This window comes from Narcine bancroftii, chromosome 9, assembly GCF_036971445.1.
Source record: "Narcine bancroftii isolate sNarBan1 chromosome 9, sNarBan1.hap1, whole genome shotgun sequence".
Classification (NCBI taxonomy): Eukaryota; Metazoa; Chordata; class Chondrichthyes; order Torpediniformes; family Narcinidae; genus Narcine; species Narcine bancroftii.
The window spans coordinates 50,090,362-50,107,798 of record NC_091477.1 but is presented as its reverse complement, the minus strand read 5'-3'; the positions used below and the strand labels follow the sequence as shown (position 1 = coordinate 50,107,798).

Sequence of the window (17,437 nt, the reverse complement as noted above, 5' to 3'; positions counted from 1 at the left end):
ACGCAGACATGGGGAGAACGTACAAACTTCTTACAGACTGTGCGGGATTCGAACCCCGGTGCCAATCGCTATAAAGGCATTGAGTTCCTCACCATCTCTGTCCTAAATCTACTCCCTGGGATCTTGAGGCTATGTTAAGTTCAAGTGCAAATTTATTGTAATCTGATCATATATTAAACACAACCTGATTATCTCCAGACAATGGTATACACACAGATCATCTTACACAGTGATCCAAAATAAATACATAAAATAATAATAAAGTAAATTTTTATCTTTTAATCAGATGAGGGAAGATTTTGGTATTGATAAGAACTCTTTATTTCTTTATTATCAAATTCGATCTTTGGTAAAATGTATGTTTGGTAGAGATATGATTTTACCTAAAATGACTAAATTTGAGACTTTTCTTATGAAGGTACCAGAGAAGGGTTAAATTTCATCTATGTATCAAATATTACAGGATGGTATGGATAAAACGGGTTGGGATAGCTCTAAAAGTAAATGGGAAGCGAATATTGGTTTTATTTTTTCTGAAGATGATTGGTTAGATATTTGTTATGATAGTCTAACTAGATTGATAAATGTATGTTATGCAATGATTAATTACAATTTTTTACATCAATTATATTTGACACCTGAAAAATTTAAAAAATATGGTTTTAATGAATCAGATTTGTGTTTTAGATGTGATGATACGGTTGGAACTTTTTTTCATGCTGTTTGGTTATGTATACATATACAATCTTTTAGGAAGAAATTTCAATTGTTTTTAGAATATCTGTATAAGATTAAAATAGTTTTATATCCAACAGTATTTTTATTGGGTAGTTTGCAACCTCTGAAAGGTTTAGGATTAGATAAGTTTCAGCTTGCTTTTGTATATTTAGCTTTATCCATAGCGAAAAAAATGTATTGCTAGTTCGTGGAAAGATACAAATATGATTGATATTAATAGATGGCATAATGAGATGAAATATTGTTTAATACTGGAAAAAATTATGTATGTTTTGCATGATAATTGTAATTTTTTTATTAATAAGTGGCTGTTATACTCAGAATATTTACATTTCAATTTATATTGACTAGCTTTTAATATGTATATTTAACTTTTTCTTTAATATTCTTTCTTTTTTTCTTTTTTTATGGCTCTCCTTAGGAGAGTTGGCTGAAGGGAAGGGGTTCTTTTTTTTCTTTTTCTTTCTTTTTTTTTCTTTTTTTTTCTATATATAAAAAAATGTTCATGTTTAATTGCTGCATATGTCATATATTATTTGTTTTTTGAATGAATAAAAAAAGTTAAAAAAAATAATAAAAACATGTTTCTAGGATTGTTCAACAGTCCCACCACCTGCAGGAAGAAGCTGGCTGTCCTGGTTTTTATGCTTGTGTACCTCGTTCTTGAAGGTAGTGTCTTAAAGATACTGCAGGCTGGGTCCTTGTTAAGCACCATTCCTTGCAGATATCATCGATAAGGGGAAGGAAGACCTCAGGGATCTTCCCAGCAGTTTTAATTACCCTCTGCCCTGACCTCCTATCTGATGCTTTGCAGTAACCATGGTGCAGCTGGCCAGGACACACTCACTTTTGTTCCTCAACCTCCATAAGAAGTGTAGGCAGAGTTTGCATTTACTTGACTAATGTGAGGGTTATTTTTAGATCCAGGATAGATTGAATGGACACCAAAGAACCTTGTACTCCCCACAGTCTCTATGATATTGATATGTAGTGGGGAGTGTCTCCTTTGTCTTGTCAACGTTGAGAACAAGCCTTTCAATTCCCTCTCTGGAAGCCAATTCACTATTGCAGCCAATGAGGCCAACCAATGTTGTGTCATCTGCAAACGTGAGGCTTCTGTTGGAGCTGATCCTGGCGATGCAGTCATGAGTTAGCAACACGAACAGAAACGGGCTGAACACACAGCCCTGAGATGCACCATTGCTCAGTGGTATGTGGCTTGAGACTTTGCTGCCAACCTGCCCAGGCTGTGGTCTTTCAGTTAAGAAGTCTAGCATTCAATTGCAGGGAGGGGTATTGAGTGCCAGTGAGGACAGTTTATTCACCAGCCTCTGAGGTATGATTGGCATAAGAGGCATCTTTTCTGAGGTGGATCAGGATTAAGGAGTATCCACCTCCTTCTGCAATTGCATCTTTGACTTCCTCATCGGAAGACCACCATCAATGGGGATCGGTAATAACATGTATTCCTCGCTGACAATCAACACCGGTTTACCTCAGGGGTCTATGCTTATCCTACTGCTTTCCTCTCCCTGTACCCATAACTGTGTAGCTGGGCATAACTCAAATGCCAATTACAAATTTGCCAATGACATCATGGTCATCTGCAGAATCACAGATGTCAATGAGGAAGCAGGAGTAAGATATATTGGCTAACTTAGTGGTGTCATTATGACAACCTTGCACTCAGTGTTAGCAAAACTAAGGACTTCAGGAATGGGAAACCAGGAGAACATAAATCAGTCCTCATCAAGGGGGTCAGCAGTGGAGAGGGTAAGGAACTTCAAATTCCTGGGGGTCAGTTTCTCTGAAGATCTATCGAGCCATCATGTTGATGCAATTATGAAGGCTTGCCAGCAGCTATATTTCATTCGGAGTTTGATGGGATTTTACATGTCACCATACTCACTTACAAATTTCCACAGGTGTACGGTGGAGAGCATTCTGACTGGTCCCATCATGGTCTGCCAATGCACAGGATAGGAAAAGGCTACAGAGGGTTGTAAACTTTGCCATCATAGGCATTATTCTTCACTCGATTAAGGACATCTACAAAAGGTGGTGTCTCAAGAAAACAGCTTCTATTATCAAGGACATTCAGCACCCAGTCCATGCCCTCTTCTCACAGCTACTGTCAGGATGGATACAGGCACCTGAAGTTGCACATCCAAATGCTTCGTCCCCTCTGCCATCAGATTTCTGACCATACAATGAATCTATGGTCCCAAGCTTTTTTTTTTGCTTTTTTTGCACGAATTATTTTTAAAATCTTGTATTTAAGGAATTGTAATTTATAGCAATGTAATGCACAATACTGCTGCCACAAAGCAACAAATTTCATGACACATGTTCATGGCAATTGTAATGGAAGATGTAAACCATGTTTTTTAACTTTTGCAACCTTTGCTTCTGCAAGGCTGAGAATCAGCAGACATAAGCTAAATTCCACCGAGGGGCCAGAGATGCAGTTATCTGACTAAAGGACATCTGTGTACCAAGAACATTTAATCTTCCTTCTTGTTTTGGTCACAGACTGTCAGAGGCCTAGCCTTGATGCAAAATAAACAATTGTATTCAAAGTGATAAGCTGAAAATTATATTATTCGATAGAAGCCTAGCATGTTAGCTTGCTCGCTTATCTTTCTTATGGTGCTGGGAATAGATGCTTGGGTAAGCAATTTTTGGGTAATATAAACCATGGTCCCGCTGCTGAAGTTTGAGACTCTCCGAGAGGTGGCAACATCTCTCAGCAAAAAGAACTTCTAGAGTCAAGCTAACGTCCCGGTCGAGGGAGGTGGAGAAGCTGCTACCGGTGCCCCGACAACCTACTACAAGTGTGCAGTCATTGCTTCGCTTCGGCAGTTGGGACCAGTCCAGGCATTGATAAGGGCTAGCATATTGAAGTTTGAAATCAGCTTTTGAATTTGTAATAAACATTTGTATAAACTGAACTGCTCTTGGTGTGTGTGTCTATTTTCTTTCGGTAGCTCAAACACTGTGACCAATTTAAAACGAACAAAGTGAGAGGTACAAGTTTACCCAGAACAATAATAAACCTGATTCTGAAGAGAAACAAGCAAAGAGACTTTGGGAGGAAATGGAAAATCTTGGGGTTTGGATGACAGACCGGCCACATGGTGCAGAGAGGGAGAGAGAGCGAGGGAGCTGGCAGTGGAGGATGCAGAAGGTGTGCTCAGTCTACATACCAGCAGGTTGACAGTACAGCTCATGCGGTTTCCCCTGCTCTCGTCGTTCATCACCAGTCTGTAGTCCAGCAGTTTCTCCAGGAGACTCTTGACCAAACTGACAAAGTGCTGCACCGACTTGGCAATTAACGGATGCTCCAAAGCATATTCCAGTAGGCTGAACAAGAAAATAATGGAGTTAACTAACGATCCAGCATGGAAGCGGGTGGGCAGTTCTGCCCACTGAGTCTACTCTGATTATAGAGCACCCGCTTGCACTGAGCCAATTTTATCCTTCCTACCAAAAAGCCCAGATTTTACCACACACCAACACATTGGGAGTCATTTATGGCAGTGAATGGGTCCATCACTATGCATTTCTTTGTGATGTGGGGGGGAAAACAGAGCACCCAAAGAAAACCCATGTAGTCACACAGTGAAAGTGCAAACTTCAAGTTCAAGGTCACCTGACTGTACATGCACAATGCGACAAAACCGCATTTTTCCAGACCACAGTGCAAGCACATGAAAAACAGCACACAATAATCACAAATATATCATTTTAAATAAATATATAGATTTGGGGATGATTGACTTGGGTACTCATACAGACAGCACCAAAGGTGAGGTCTGAACTTGAGTCAGTGCAGCTGTGAGGAGCCAGCTGTACTAGTCGCTCGCATATGCCACCTTAAAGTGGCAAAGTAAAGCACAGAACAGCTAGTTCAGTACTATGGTAGGCCGTGTCCCTCTGTAGGACTTGTCATTCCTGGGATGTAAATGCTATTGATAGGATAATTCCATCTTTCTCCACAAACATGCTTGTAAAAGTCAGCAGGTCACACAATATCCAGAGGAAGTACATGGTAACCAACATTTCAGGCCTGGCCCCTTTCATTGGGTATACCATTGGTGTATTGCACTTGACTAGCACCTGCAGACTCTCTTGTTTAACTCAATATTTCTCAAGCTCATTTGCCTAGTGTTGCTGGGACATGGGAAAGAAGACTGGGATATGATGTCGAAGGCAGTCATTTTGGAGGTAGCCATCATCTTAGAGGACGCATCCCATTACAATCAGATGTTTTACTTCTCCCTCCCTTTGGGCAGAAGATGCGTGATTTTGAAAACAGAAGCATTTGGATTCAAGGATAGTTTCTTCCCTTCTGTTACCAGACACTTGAATGGATCTCCCTTGTGATGTACCATCAATAATCACGAAAGGCTGATATTGCCAAACTATCAGGCATTTATTAACTAAAAAGAGGAACTACCAACAACCTCATCGACTGATCAAAGCAAAGAGAAAGGGGAACATGCAAGGGGGCGAAGGTTAGAAACAGTCGCAGCAGGTGTGTCAAGCCGGCAGCAGCCAATCATTGCACAACAGTGGTTTACCACACCTTGCACTGTATAACTGCACTTTCTCCAACACTGCACTCTGGTCTTAGGTGACACTACAACCTGCATTTTTATTTTAAAGAAGCTCCATGTTTTTATTCTTGCATTATGCAGAGGTTGACTTAGTTGGATAGTGGATAAAACAAAGCATTTCACTGTACCTCGGTATGTGAAGTTAAACAATTAAAATCAATTAAAATCGGGAGTACGAGGCCCAGAATCTGAGTTGATATTTTTGTAGACCAAATTCAAAACACACAAGAGGGAGAAGTGAGGCCCTAAGAAAGCTTCTCTGTTTTCCCGTCCATTCCTTCCCTCCACCCGCCATCAAATGTAGGAGTTGTATGGCTTGTGTTGATTTGACTGAACACTGCCTAAGATCCGGAACTGCTCCACAGAATTAAGCACCCAATGGAATGTGTGTGGACACACAGCCAAAATCCATGAAAAGTGATCAAAGAACCAAGGGTGCAAAGCCAGCCATCTGAAGGAAAAATACATGGAAGTACAGGGCTGACTCTTCACCACTATTGAGTTTGTCATAAAGCATGAGCCACTCTTGGCTTCAGCATACTTTGTTTCCAGTTACAACACTCTGTCTATAGTGTGTGCTTGAACCTTTCCAAGGTTTTGCAGGAGGACTCAGTGAAGTCAAAATAAGTTAATAACCTCCCTTGGCCAATGAATGGTGATTGCTGCCATTGCTAAGCCAAGCATTAGCTGGGTATATTTTACAGTCCAGTACACCTTTAAATTGGACATAAGCAGAGCATAAAACCAATGTAGATTCCTACAAAGCATGAAGCTCAGTCCTATCAGCCCCTGAAGTTACCCCATTGTGAACAGAAAGGTTCAGATCATCTTGGCAATTTGGGATCGCCTTTGGGTCAATTAAGATGCCAAAATTTCAGTACTGACCCAGACTGCCAGGATGTTAAGGTTAAACTTCTGGATACTGCTTCAAATGACATTGAGGAATTTTTATGTATTAATTTAGAGATACAGCAATGATAACAAGCCCTTCCAACCCATGAGCCCAGGCTGCCAACATATACCAATAAACCCCACACCTATTTTGGAGGGTAGGAGGAAATTGGAACACCCAGAGGAAACCGAAACAGATCGTGGGGAGAATGTACAAACTCCTTTCAGACAGCGCCAGATTCTAATCCACGTCACTGGTGTTGTAAAAGTGTTGCGCTAACCAACATTATGAGAGAAAGGAGTTTCTCTTGGTCACTGGAATGTGGGTCAGGAGCTGGAAGATCCAAGGCCAAAAACCCCTTTGGAATTGTAGGAAGGAGGAGAGGCAGTGACAGTATGGAAGACAGAAGTTTCAGTACACAAGAACTTGAAGAAATAAAGGAGGTTCGGAATGGGAAAGGATCAAAAGCCAGAAGAAAGGCTGCATTCAAAACAAAGTAAGTAAGCTCCTGTATATTCATGTGACATCCAGTCTGAATCTCGCCTTCATCTGCTATTTATTCAATAGCCACCTCAGCAATCTTTTCCACAAGTTCATTTCCAGCCTTCCTTACACACTTGCCTTTTGACTCCACCGCCAGCTCACACTAAATTCTTGCTCCCCTCCTCAACAACTTTGTCAAATCCTGCCTCGCTGTCTGCGTACTTTTAATTCCACCCACCCTCACCCCATTCCTGCTAATTGCTTGCTGTTGAATCTTTTCCAGAAGTGCTGGTGGTCCTGTTCCCCTTTAATTTCTTGCTGATGTTTGTGTTTGGATGAAATTTGTAAATGGACAAAATCTTACATTGTCTGGAAAAGGTGCATGTACTGCTCATCACCACATCCACCTTCCACCGCATGATCCAATTTCAAGATGATCTCATCTTCAAACTGTTAAAAAGGAAGTTAGTTAGTTTGGAGATCCGAGACGATATCAATAAAGCAATACTTGCAAGAGAAGAAAAAAACATTTTGACCAGACGAAGGATCTCATTTTTGGATTAATTCCAAAAGTTTATACCTCCAAGACCCTTACTACCTATCCCAGAAAATTTGATCAATATGTCCTTACATTTCTGCCATGATGAGCAGTGGACATATTTTTAAAGCACAGAACAAAGAGAAGACATGCAATCAGAGCTCATCCAGTCAACACTAACCTCTGGATCCATCACTGCTTCTCTTAATTTCAAATAAATTTCACTGTTTTTCTTGCTCCTGGATGCTGATTTTACAGTGGATGATTTTTTTTTTCAACTTATTGTTTTAGAATGTGGCCATTGTTGGCAAGGCAAGCATTTATTTTTCATCCCTAAATGTCTCTGAGAAGATAAGGGCAAGTCACCTTTTTGAACTGGTGCTGTAAGTTCTCCCACTCTGCACTGTGGAATGAGTTCCAGGATTGAGTATCAATGATAATAAGAGAAACTGCAACATATCACCAAGTTAACCCAAATGAGCCTCATGAAAAAATGTCACTTTTGTTCTGTTCTAACTGATCCTCCCTCCTTCACTCTGCACTCAGCATTGTGTTTTTACTGCTGTACTATGTATCACTTATCTGGCCAGACTGCTCAGGAAACAAACATTTCGACTGTGTTTTGTGACTCGTGATGATAAACTTGAAGTTAGGTCGGTCTCTGACTTGGAGGGAGCATGCAGGATGGGATGTTTCCATATACCTCATACTTGTCCCTGCTAGTCAAGGCTGTGAGTTTGGGGTATCAACCCAATCATTATTCATCAACCTTTGGCCCACAGACAGGATCAGGCTCCCAAACCTCCGCAAACTACACTGAGCTGCTCTGACGCTTCAAAAGGGACTCTGCCCTTTTTTAAATCTTGCTCTAAGGTAAATGTGAATATTTATTAACTATTTAACTTTTGTGTTTAATTTAATTCAATGAGTACTACTGTATTCTTTTACGAAGTATCTGTTGGCGGCAGCAGGTAAGAATTTTGGTGCATCTGTACATTGTATATAATATGCGTGACAATAAACTCATTAACATCAAAGCCAGTTTTGGAAGTTATAGCACTGAAATAACTTTTGGCCTATTGTCAGCTGAAGTCATCCACTGAAATGTGATTTTACTGCTTAATATCTAATCTTTTGCAAACATTCCTCAATGAATGAATGTCTCTTTTGAAACATCCAATGGTCACACATACCCTGTACCCTGTGCTCTCAACACTCTTTGTGGACATTTGGCTTTTTAAAATTCCTTTCATGCTTAATCAGGGTTCCCTTGTTTGCTATTTCAAAAAATGTGTTAATTTTATGTATGTAAATATGCTTCTTCCAGAAATATAACAAAGGATTTCAAGGTTTTCTCTCCATTGTGGTATGGTCTTGAGGTATGTGTGGTGATATGTATATACTGATCTATGCATAAGTGGCTGGTCCATCCACTGATGACTTGATCCTCTGTAACCCCTCCCCCTGTGACCTGGCCATAAAGGTCGATCTCCCTACCCCCTTCCATTCATTCGAGCACATGAAGTTGGGTCAGCTGAAATCTAATGTGTATTAAAGCCTATCATTCCTCATTCAACCTTTGGAGTCATTGTTTGTGCGTATCAATATTGTATCAACACCACTGGATCCTCCATTTCTGTTTTAAAATTGAAATGCCCTGCTTGAAATACTAATAGTATTGGAGTCACTGAGAGCATCAGAGGAGATATGGATGCATCTTCAAAAATGGTGTTCCAGAGTCTGTAAAAAAAAACTTGCCTCCTCAGAATGACGAAGGATGTGAGGTGACTTAATAGAGATGTGTGAGGTGAACAGAAAGGGTGGACAACAGTGGCTGTGCATAAAGAATGTTGAGACCACAGAGCATGAGGTTTAAAGAGATCCATTAACTCCTTGAATTAATATTTGCGATATTAAGCAGTAAAATCACATTTCAGTTGACAGTTTCACCTTTTTCCCTGGGGTGACAGAGGATATGTTTTTGAGATGAGTGGAGAAAAGATTAGGGGAGACATCAGGGGTAGGTTTTTTTTTTAACCCAGAGTGAGTTGGGTGCCTGGAATGTATTGCTGGAGATGGTGGTGGAGACGGGTCCAATAAGGACATGTAAAAGATTCTTAGATAAGCACATGGATTCAAGAAAAATAGAACTATGAGTGTGAAGTAGAGAAGGATTATATCGTGGTGGAGTAGGTTTACATAGATCAGCAGTCTACCCTTGCATATTTTCAAGGAGATTTTGAGAACATCCCAAATTATTTTCTCTGCCCTCCTGTTAAACGCTTGTCATGACAGAGTTTATCTATTCTGGGAGTGTGGTGTGAAATATGCAAATGGATTGTCTTGCCAATCAGTTCCTGCTGAGTGTCAGTGGAGCCCAGGTGGGCAGCAAAGAGAATGTTGATATTGTTTCATTTATCCTGCCAATAGACGGAGTAATTTCTGGAGGCCACGCAGGTGGTACCTTCTCGTGCCTTGAGCACAGGTTGAAGGGAAGACTACAAGCTAAGTGCTGTGTTATGAGATCTAAATCTCTTTTGTACATGGGGGCAGAAGCCATGCTGGAGCACTGAATGCGATGTTGAATTTCACTGTCTATGTTCATCTTCATCAAGAGGTGACTCCTGAGATTTGGGAAAGTAGTCATGTTCCTCAGGATTTCATTGTGGACCACTTTTATTGAGGATGACCCTGCAAGCTGGCGGAGGACCCTTGTTTGTAGATATAAGCGCTATCCTCTCATATGTCTCAGGGACTAAATTGATGATGACCTAGTGCTGGGCCATAACATAAACCCGCATCAATCAAATGAAGATCTGCAGAGGCCGGGGTCCAGTGCAATGCACAAAAATTCTGGGGAAACTCAGCAGGTCACACAGCATCCACTGGAAATAAAAGGCAGTCAATGTTTCGGGTCTGAGCCCTTCCTCAGGAGTGTCAAGAATCAGGAAGACGCGAGAATTAAAAGGTTGGTGAGTGGGAGGAACACAGACTAGCACACAAGGCAATAGGTGGCTACAAGGGGGAGGACAGAATTTTTAAATTTAAACAAACATCTCGATAACAGGCCATTCCAGCCTACAAGCCTATGACACCCAAACACCCCAATTAACCTACAGCCCCCCATACATTTTGAAGAATGGGAGCACACCAGAGCACCCAGAGTTAGTCTACACAAAAAAGCACATACAGAGAACATACAGACTCCTTAGAGACAGCTCCGGATTTCAACCCAAGATGCTGCCGCTGTAATATCTTTGCACTAATCGTGCCACCCATATGGGAAGAGAGCAGAGGGCTGAGAAAGACCATTCTCTGATGGGAGAAAGGAGGGAAGAGGGTAGGGAGCTGGAGGAAGGAAGACAGGGATGAAGGAATGAGGGAGAGATCCGGGAAAGGGTGAATGCAAATTGGAGGTCAACATTGGTACCATCTGGTTAGACACACATTCAGCTCCTTTAGGGAAGATAATCACATTAGTGAATTGAACTCTGCCTTGAAAACTCCATTTATCGATCCAGTGAAATGAATCTCAGAATTACAAAATGCTGGAGAAGTTCACCTGGTCAAACAATGTCCTTTATGTAGCAAAGGTAAAAATACAGAACCAACACTTCGGGCTTAAGGTGTGAGAAAATGCTGGCAGTCGTCCAAACAAAAGAATGGGGTGGGGGGAGGCGGGGGTGGCAAAGGCAGATGGAGAAAGGAGGGAGGGGACAGCAGCAATGAGGGGGAGAAAGGACTGTTGGGTGGGTGAGTGGGAAGGGAGGGGAGAACTGGAAAGACGGGAAAGGGAGACGGGAAAGAAAAGGCAAGCAGGTTTAGTAGAAAGCAGAAAAGTCAATGTTAATGCCATCTGGCTGAAGAGGGCTGAGACAGAAAATAAGGTATTGTTCCACCAATCATCAGGTGGTCTAGGTGGGATAGTACATAAGGCCATGGACAGACATGCGAGTCTGGGAGTATGACTCAGAATTGAAATGGTTAGCTACTGGGAGCTCGCTGTCGTTATGGAATGGAGAGGAGGACCTCAGTGAAGCGATCTCCCAATCTGCGACCAGTTTCTCTGATGTGGAGAATGCCACAGAGGGAGCACCGAATGTAGTCAATAAGTCCTGTGGATATACAAGCAAAGTGTTGCTTCACTTGAATATTGATATTACTTCAAGATAACTTTTGATTTTACTGTGTCACATATTTTCTCAGCAAATAACTGTGCATCTTCATGTGCTCAAACACAACTTATTCAATATGTGTTCAGCAGACTGCAGTATCATCCATCACTTTCTCTAGCATCCATGAGCACCAGTTATTTTGAGCTTGACCAATTCTCATTGTTGAAAGCTATCCTTGCTGTGTAATTATTTACAGATAGGCATCACACTACATTGTTCCGTCTATTCCCCACAGCACCACACCTACTTCCCTCCTGAAGATTCTTTTTAGCAGGCAAATGCCTCTTGCCTCTTTAACTAGTGAACTGTAAACCTCTCTGGTCTTACTGCCCTCTGCAACTTTGTGCTTGATCACTCATCTCTACCCGCATACCTTCCTGAAGTTATTGAATATAGTGTACTCGCACAGCATCATGTCAAAGAAGATTGGAATAGTGGCCTTGCGAAGTTCAACCTCCGGAATCAGGGTCATTTCCAGGATTGGGCCAACCATCCCTGGGATGAAGTGGATTTTGTTCTGATCTGTTATTCAACAGGTAAGCAAAAAAAAAACCAAATTAATGAAGTTGTTGCCTGAAAATATTCTTTGTTGCAGACCTGACCTTCAATTGCAAAAAGCTGCATATACTGGAAATCTAAAATAAAATATGTCAGACTGGTGAAGCATCATCCGAGATCAGAGAGAAAAAAACCAGCTAAAACTATTGAGTATTTGCAGCATTTCAGTTATCTGTCAGGCTAGGTTAACGTTAGTTCTTCCCACACTCTTTCCCAATGGTCTCCCTCTACCTCTCCCACCTTCTGTCCACTAACCTAACACCTTGGCCCCTCCCCCACTTCCTTCTCCCTTGCCCACTTCCACCCTCGCCATCACACCTTGCCACTTTAGTCTTGATGAAGAGTCCCAACCGGAAACATTGACTATCTATTGCTTTCAATGGATGCGGCCTGACCTGCTGATCTCCTCCCACTCTTGGTGTTACTCTAATTATTGGAATAGATTTGAATTGTCCATTATCCTTGTTCCTAATTTGTTTACCTTACATCCTCCGTCCCCAGTGTTGTTAACTAATGTTTCAGGAGTCCTAGGTACAAACCATCAAGTGTGACTTAATTCAGAGAACTCTAATCAGTGGGAAGAGATGACAGATAACTTACATCCTATCTTCCTGCCACATGGTCAAGGATGCTTTCCTGAAGGATAAGTGGCTAACAACTGAGATGGAAAGGGAACAAGATATGAGAAGAGGCAAGTAACCTGGCCCAAGTGGTTCAGAAATAGGACTTCTAATTGAGTTTCTCCCCATTTCTTACTCAGTGGTAGTCAGGTCAAGTCTAACGTGTCAGAAAATATTCTTGTGACTTGAATGGCTAATTGGAAACTCAGTGAAAAGATCATTTTTATAAAAAGGTCCTACAGTGACCCTACATTAACAGTAAATGGTTATTGAAAAGCTACAAGGCTTGCTACTTGGAAAGATGTGTCAAACCATTGGAACACATTTGGGCAATGAATGTTCCTTCAGGGATCTGATGCCACACAATTCTATAGCAGGGGAGATTCATGCATTGTAGATGAGGCCTTCCATCTGTTGAGTACAGATCAGATTTCTTGCAGGTGCACAGTCAGGAAAGGAGGAAAGACTTGGCGTTTGCATCAAAGTAGCTGGGGAGAATTTGGACGTTAACTAGTCGAGGGTGGAACTTGAATATTAACAGCCAAATCAGATCAATGGGAGTAACTGCTGCAAGTGGGGGTCAGCACAAAATTGAAGGAATGAGCGCTGCGGCCACATTTGAAGAAGCGTGAGGGTAATGAATGGGGTGGGGAGGGTTTAATGAATTGATGGAAGGAGCACCCATCACCATAGTTAAGTAAACATGTGAATAAACATTTAAGGGTTCTGCAATGCTGGAGTCAATGCCCTCTGTCATTCTCATGCAGGGCATTCTCACAAAGACCAAAATGAGCCTCGCATATACCACAAAGATCTGTTTCATGTGGGTGGTCAACATCGCAAGTGTGACAAAAGATCCTGAAGATATCTTTGAGGCACACGTTACACATTATGTGCGTGCATCTGTCACATTGTGGGCTCATCAGAGAAATAATGGATATTGTGGAATCGTTAGTGATTTTCTGATTTTGCTTAACAATTATTTTTAAAGTAGCATAAAGCAGTGCGGAGAAATGTTGTGTTCCAATTTCCAAGCCATAACCTTTCACTCACCAAGTTTGTACCACATATCACGAATATCAAACCCAATCTGACGCCTCATATCTCCATACCTGGAAAAAAAAGCATTTCAATTAGTTAAACTGCATAATAGACAAAATTTGTCAGCAAAAATATTTCTTCCACTTTGTCCCACAATCACAAGCATTTTCTCTCCGTGTTTCCCACCCAACTCTAAAAGACTCATTATAGAACAACACATGGGGAAAAACAGGGTTGTTACCTAATGATCAGATTTCAGGATTTAGTTTTATTGTCAAGGTATATTCATGACATCACATATAATCCTGAGGTGCTTTATTCTGCGGGTGAAGCAGAATTTACACATATTGGCAGTGCAAAAAAAACTGACTCAACGTTCACATGTAAACAAATAAGAATGTAAACAAACTGAGTATCTGATAGAGTTTGTCGATGAGGAGTCTGATGGTGGAGGGGTAGCAGCTCTTCCTGAGCCTGGTGGTGTGAGTCTCATGGCACCTATACCTCCTTCCTGATGTAGCAGTGAGAACAGAGCGTATGCTGGGTGGTGTGGATCCCTGATGATTGTTGCTGCTGTCCATGCAGATATTCTCGGATGGTTTTAGCTGTGATGTCCTGTGCTGTCCACTAACATTTCCAGGATTTATGTTCAAGCGTATTGGTGTCCCCACACCAGAGCGTGATGCAGCCAGTCTGCACATTTTCTGTCACAAATCTGTAGAAATTTGCTAGGGTTTCTGATGTCATACCAAATGTCCACAAACTCCCGAGGAGGTAGAGGCACTGACGTGCTTTCTTCATGATACCATTTGTGTGTTCAGTTCAGGAAAGATCTTCTGAGATCATGACTCACAAGAACTTAAATTTGCTCACCCTCTCCACCTCTGATCCCCCAATGATCATGGATCAAACACATCTGGTTTTCCCTTCCTGAAACATACAATCAGCTCCTTGGATTTGGTAACATTGAGTGTGAAGTTGTTGTTGGTGCACCATTCACCCAAGTTTTCAATTGCCTTCCTGAATTTGCACATTATTTATGACTGAATATTTGTTTTTTTTTTGTATTGTAGTCAATTTGTTTACATTTCTCACTTATGTACACGTATCTTTATTGAGTAGATTTTTTGCACTTTCGATAAGTAGAAATTCTGCCTGGGCTGCATGAAAAAGAATCTCAGGGTTGTATGTGATGTCATATTTCAAATCTAAACTTTGAAATTTGATTTAAGATCTTCCCTATCTCCCATTGCTCCACACACAGACAGCCATATTGATCCTCAAGGGGACAAATTCTCTTGTGAGTTTCCCTTTGCTCTTCATACATTTATGGAATATTTTGGATACTTACCTCTACATCCCTAAAATCCTCAAAGAATTTGGCTGTCTGCATCTGATGTATTCCTCTTTTTTTCCTGACTAAAGCCTCTGAATTCAAGTTTATTATAATTTGATTGCACATATAAAACTCGACTAAACAGCATCCCTCCAGGCTATGGCATACACACAAAAACACATAATACACTCTAACAGGAACATATTGTCCCTGAATTTTCTCCACCTCACATTCAAATGGATCCCACATCCAACGCATCCCTTAATCTGCTCACAGCTACATCCAATCAACTTTTGCAAGTCCCTTCTGAGTGCCATGAAATAACTGCTTGCCGAGGAGACACTATTTTGAAGTGACATTTTCTTAGAATCAGCTCTGGAGTGAGTGTACATTCTTGATGTGAGCAGAAACGAATGCTGCAGTGTCTGGCTTAATCACCAAGTGAGAAAATATATTTTCAAAAGCTCTCCCAATGGAGAGTGAATAGACAGGGGAGAGTCATCGCCAAATAGAGCCCCTGCCTAGGCTTTCTAAGTTTAACTTAGTCTGATACTTGGTAGGTCAGGTGCACAAGTTCAAATCCATGCCCCATCACTCATAATAAAATGAAAATTGGAGCAGGAGTATCCCACTCTGGCTGAATATGATTATGGCTGATCTCATGGATTCATCTCTCCTGTACTGATTCCCCACTGCCCTTCTTTCACCTATCTTTCCAAAATGAATATACTTGCTCTTTAACTACCCCATGATCCCACCTCTGCAACCCTTGTGGTAGAGATTTCACAAGACTCATGCGGTTGTTTTCCAGTGAGATTCGCTGATGAGAAACACCGAATGTTCTCTAAGTTAAGGAACTTGGTGTTCTTTGTTAGAGCTAACAAGAACATGCTTTGGGAAAAAAAACCCAAGAAACTTTACAGTGGTGAAAACAACAAAACATCCCAAGAGGAAGGAATTCAGAAGGCTCATGATTAAAAACTGAGAACAACTGGCTTTAAAGTGTAGCACACAAAATTGCTGGAGAAATTCAGCAGGTCATGCAGCATCTATAGGAAGTAAAAAGGAAGTTGATGTTTCACTTTAAAGAAGGTTATCAAAGAAGGAACAGTGGATTAAGAAGTAGTGTGGTTTTGTGAGGAACTTCAACATGTGGGGCAAAGTGTCTGACGACAGCTCACCGTGGATGTGGTGTTGGATCGAAGGACATGCAAGTAGAAGAGAGCTTGAGGGCGATGCAGGAGTGGGAGAGATTTATGGGGCCAAGGCTATGAATGGATTTGAAAGTGAATGAAAATGTTAAATTGGAGATATAGGAGGAGAAAATGCCCATTTAGCTCATCAAAGCAAAAGTGCAGAGCAACCAGAGATTTGGAGGAGCTGGGATTACAGAATGTGGAGGATGAGAATAGGCAGCTAGGGGAGGGAGTGGATTAACAGTTCATTGTGATAGCCTGTTACAAAGAGGACAATGCTTTTCAACCACCAATAGAATAAAACACTAAAATAGGATAAATTAGTAAATTAAGGATTACATAAGTAGATGGAATTGGGTTTCTGAAGCAATGATTGTCTAGAGAATCTTGTATTCTTCATTATATGCAGAACATAGAAATCTACAGCACAGAAGGCCCCTTTGGCCAACAGTGTTGTGCCTTACTAATAAGCTACACTACCTAGAATTTCCCAACTTCATAACTCTCCATTTTCTCCGTTGCACATAGATATCTAATTGTCCGTTAAACGATCTTATTGTACATGCCCCTACCACCATTGCCAGCAGCACATTCCATGCACCCATCACTCTCTGTGCGTAAAACTTACCTCTTACATTCCTCTGTATTTCTAAACTCATTAAAATGATTCCCCCTCATGTTAGCTATTTCAGCCCTGGAAAAAAGCCACTGGCCATTCACACAATCTCTGCCCCTCATCATTTTGTACACCTCTATCCAGTCACTCCTTAACCTCCGTTGCTCTAGGGTGATAAGATTTGAGACTGCATGGCTTTTCTAATTATTAATGGAGTTATCCAGGAGCAAACAACAAACCATTAGAGTTCTTACTTGTTCAAGATCTTGGCGCATTTAGCTTGGGAATAGTGTTCCAGCTGCAGCGAATCTTGGGTAATGAAAACCACAGCCAGAAGAAAATAGTTATTCCACAGCTACAGAGAAAAATAAAGTTTAAATCAAACATAAAACTAATAAAAATGTCATAATACATCAAAGCCTATCACGACTTAAATAATAATTCAATGTTATGGCCCAGCCTGGCATTTTAATTATTAAGAAAAAAGTGGGTATTTTTAAACAATATAATAAAACATTTAATATATTCAAGATCACATCAACCTAATCGTGCCATTATTTCTATTTTATGTGCTTTATATTTAAGATCTTTATATTTTGAACCACTGTCAGAATTATTCTTTTAT

General features: G+C 41.0%; 1 protein-coding gene across 1 annotated transcript in view; it reads right to left on the bottom strand.

The window, feature by feature from the left end:
- LOC138743573 (dedicator of cytokinesis protein 2-like) overlaps window positions 1–17,437 on the bottom strand; it is a 699,740-nt gene that overhangs the window by 113,037 nt on the left and 569,266 nt on the right. The window contains exons 32-36 of the mRNA XM_069899077.1: window positions 17,067–17,167; window positions 13,677–13,735; window positions 11,819–11,967; window positions 7,097–7,182; window positions 3,945–4,101 (exon numbers count right to left, since the gene is read on the bottom strand). Of these exons, the coding sequence (XP_069755178.1) occupies window positions 3,945–4,101; window positions 7,097–7,182; window positions 11,819–11,967; window positions 13,677–13,735; window positions 17,067–17,167 (552 nt within the window). The remainder of the gene's footprint in view (window positions 1–3,944; window positions 4,102–7,096; window positions 7,183–11,818; window positions 11,968–13,676; window positions 13,736–17,066; window positions 17,168–17,437) is intronic.